The sequence below is a fragment of the Haemorhous mexicanus genome, chromosome 16, assembly GCF_027477595.1.
Source record: "Haemorhous mexicanus isolate bHaeMex1 chromosome 16, bHaeMex1.pri, whole genome shotgun sequence".
NCBI lineage: Eukaryota > Metazoa > Chordata > Aves > Passeriformes > Fringillidae > Haemorhous > Haemorhous mexicanus.
In genome coordinates this window covers 12,589,731-12,592,535 of record NC_082356.1, presented here as the reverse complement: position 1 = coordinate 12,592,535, position 2,805 = coordinate 12,589,731, and the positions used below count along the sequence as shown (strand labels likewise).

The 2,805-nt window shown below is 56.7% G+C and overlaps 1 protein-coding gene across 1 annotated transcript; it reads right to left on the bottom strand.

Moving 5' to 3' along the window:
• Nucleotides 1–523: 523 nt before the first annotated feature.
• On the bottom strand, nt 524–1,147 carry LOC132334957 (olfactory receptor 14J1-like). The gene has a single exon (XM_059861081.1). The coding sequence runs from the start codon at nt 1,121–1,123 to the stop codon at nt 524–526; it is 600 nt and encodes a 199-aa protein (XP_059717064.1). The 5' UTR covers nt 1,124–1,147.
• Between the last annotated feature and the right edge of the window lie 1,658 nt (nt 1,148–2,805).

Genomic DNA, 2,805 nt, shown 5'->3' with positions numbered 1-2,805 from the left:
CAGGGCCTGGCCTGAGGCGTCAGCGCTGCCCCAGCAGTGCCCATGGCCTGTCCCTGCTGCAGCCCTGGCACTGCCACCCCCAGGGCTGTGCCCGGCCCCGAGAGCACTCAGGCCCTACAGCAACACCAGGGCCACCAGGGCAGCGGGGCAGGGCCACGGGAGCAGCTCTGGCAACACCAAGTGCTGCTGCTGCTGGGCACAGCTGCTGGGCCAGCACTGATCTGCCCCCACCTCTGCACACAGACATTGCTGCTGCAGCTCCAGAGAAGGCAACACAAGGGCGTCTCTGCAGAAAACTTTTCTGAGAGATCCTTTAGTGCGTTTAAAGCCACCGAGAGCACAGCCCCTCATTGACACAGTCTGTGGCCAGGGAGAAGTTGGAGAAGAACAAAATGCGAAATGGCACAAACAATCACGTTACTTTGTGAAAAATATTGAAATTTAAAACAGAGAAAAAAATACTTCCCAAGCAAACCAACATAAAGTCATCAAAAATGACTTTATTACAAGTTTTTTTCTGAAATTAGGCAACAGTTTTTTGTTCCTGAAAGCATCCAGTGATCAGTCTCCACACTGCAGCCTTGAGCTCCTGGTTCCTCAGGCTGTAGATGTGGGGGTTCAGGGCTGGAGGCACCACTGAGTACAGAACTGACAATGCCAGATCCAGGGATGGGGAGGACATGGAGGGGGGCTTCAGGTGAGCAAATAGGGCAGTGCTGAGGAACAGGGAGACCACGGCCAGGTGAGGGAGGCAGGTGGAAAAGGCTTTGTGCCGTCCCTGCTCAGAGGGGATCCTCAGCACAGCCCTGAAGATCTGCACATAGGAGAAAACAATGAACACAAAACAACCAAATCCTAAACAGCCACTAACAGCAATGAGCCCAAGTTCCCTGAGGTTGGACAAAGAGCAGGAGAGCTTGAGGATCTGGGGGATTTCACAGAAGAACTGGCCCAGGACATTGCCATGGCACAGGGGCAGGGAAAATGTATTGGCCGTGTGCACGAGAGCATTGAGAAAGGCACTGGCCCAGGCAGCTGCTGCCATGTGGGCACAAGCTCTGCTGCCCAGGAGGGTCCCGTGGTGCAGGGGTTTGCAGATGGACACGTAGCGGTCGTAGCACATGATGGTCAGGAGGGAAAGCTCTGCTGAGATGAAGAACATAAATAAAAAGAGCTGTGCAGCACACCCTGCATAGAAGATGGTCCTGGTGTCCCAGAGGGAATTGTGCATGGCTTTGGGGACAGTGGTGCAGATGGAGCCCAGGTCAGTGAGGGCCAGGTTGAGCAGGAAGAAGAACATGGGTGTGTGCAGGTGGTGGCCGCAGGCTACGGTGCTGATGATGAGGCCGTTGCCCAGGAGGGCAGCCAGGGAGATGGCCAGCAAGAGGCAGAAGTGCAGGAGCTGCAGCTGCCGCGTCTGCCAATGCCAGCAGGAGGAAGTGGCTGATGGAGCTGCTGTTGGACATTTGCTGTGGCTGCACTTGGGGACCTGTTCATGGAGAAATGACAGTGACAAGTCAGGAGAGGGTGTTTTGAGCCAGTCCTGGGCCATTCCCTGCAGACTGTCCTGCTGGGACTCGCCCACTCTTGTTCCTGCTCTGGGAAAACCTTCACTCAGGTCCCTGCCTGAGCTCCAGCTGTGCTTGCTGAGTGTGCCAGGAGCAGCCAGGCCTGTGTGTGGGGGCTCTTGAGGAGCCATTCCTGCCCCACTGCTCTGTGTTTGTGGCCATGTGGAAAAGGGACAAGGCTGGTATTCAGGATTTGTCAGGGGAATCACTCCTAATGCAGACAGGCTTGGTGGCATCTGCACTCCCATTTCTAAAGGGAGGAGTTGGTTTTAGGAATTGTTTTCCTACCAATATATCTTTCCTGGGGCTTTTTGAGGTCAGAAATCCCCAGCATTCCTGCTGTACTCAAAGTTTGCCACTGAGAGATTGGAGAGGCAAAGGATTCCCTGTGGCTCAGGGAAGGTGAGGGGCTGGATGGGCTTGTTCCCAGCTGCCCTGGCTTTGCACCTTTGCCTGCAGTCAGAGCACAATCACACTCCAGGGTCACCCTGGGATAAACCAGACCCTGTCCAGAACAGAGGGATCCCTGAATGTCTCACCCTCTCTCAAGGTCTCTGGGCAAGGTCTCAGCACCCCCTTGTGCTAAGGACACTGACGGCTCCCTTGGCAAACCCAACAGCATTTCCTCAGCTGTGGCAGCTCTGCCCTTCCCCGTGGGACATTCAGGGAACTCCCAGAGGCTCTGGCACAGATTTGCACCCAGGAGGGCATCTCAGAGCATGGAAGGGCACAGCCAGGAGATCCCTGTGTGTGCCCATGATGGGATCTCAGGGAGGGGGCTCAGCTCATTCCCCTTTGCCATGGACTGCTTTGCCCACAGCCCCACAGGTGCCAGGGAAGCTTGGACACCCCATTCCCATGGATCCCCCTGCCTGGCAGGAATGCCAAGGGCAGTGCCTGACTCAGCTGCTGCAAATTCCAGAGCCTCCCTGAGAGCAGCAGATAACAGTGACAGTATCAGGGCAGTGCAGAAACAAGAGAAGATGTTGTGGTGCTGTGCCTGAGAGGGCAGGGCAGAGACAGCCGGGCACTCAGGACAGTGTTCCTGTGCCCAGCTGTGCCCGGCACCTCCCACACACCAGCAGTGCCCTCCTGCCCCCAGCACTGCTCTCCTCAGCCCCCTCTCCCTCCCTGAGCATCTCCCTGGGCCTGGACATTCCCTCCTGAGAGGAGCCTTGTCCCTGCCAGCGCTCACAGAGCCCATCCCACCCTGTGTGCCCTGGCCCTGGCCCTACAG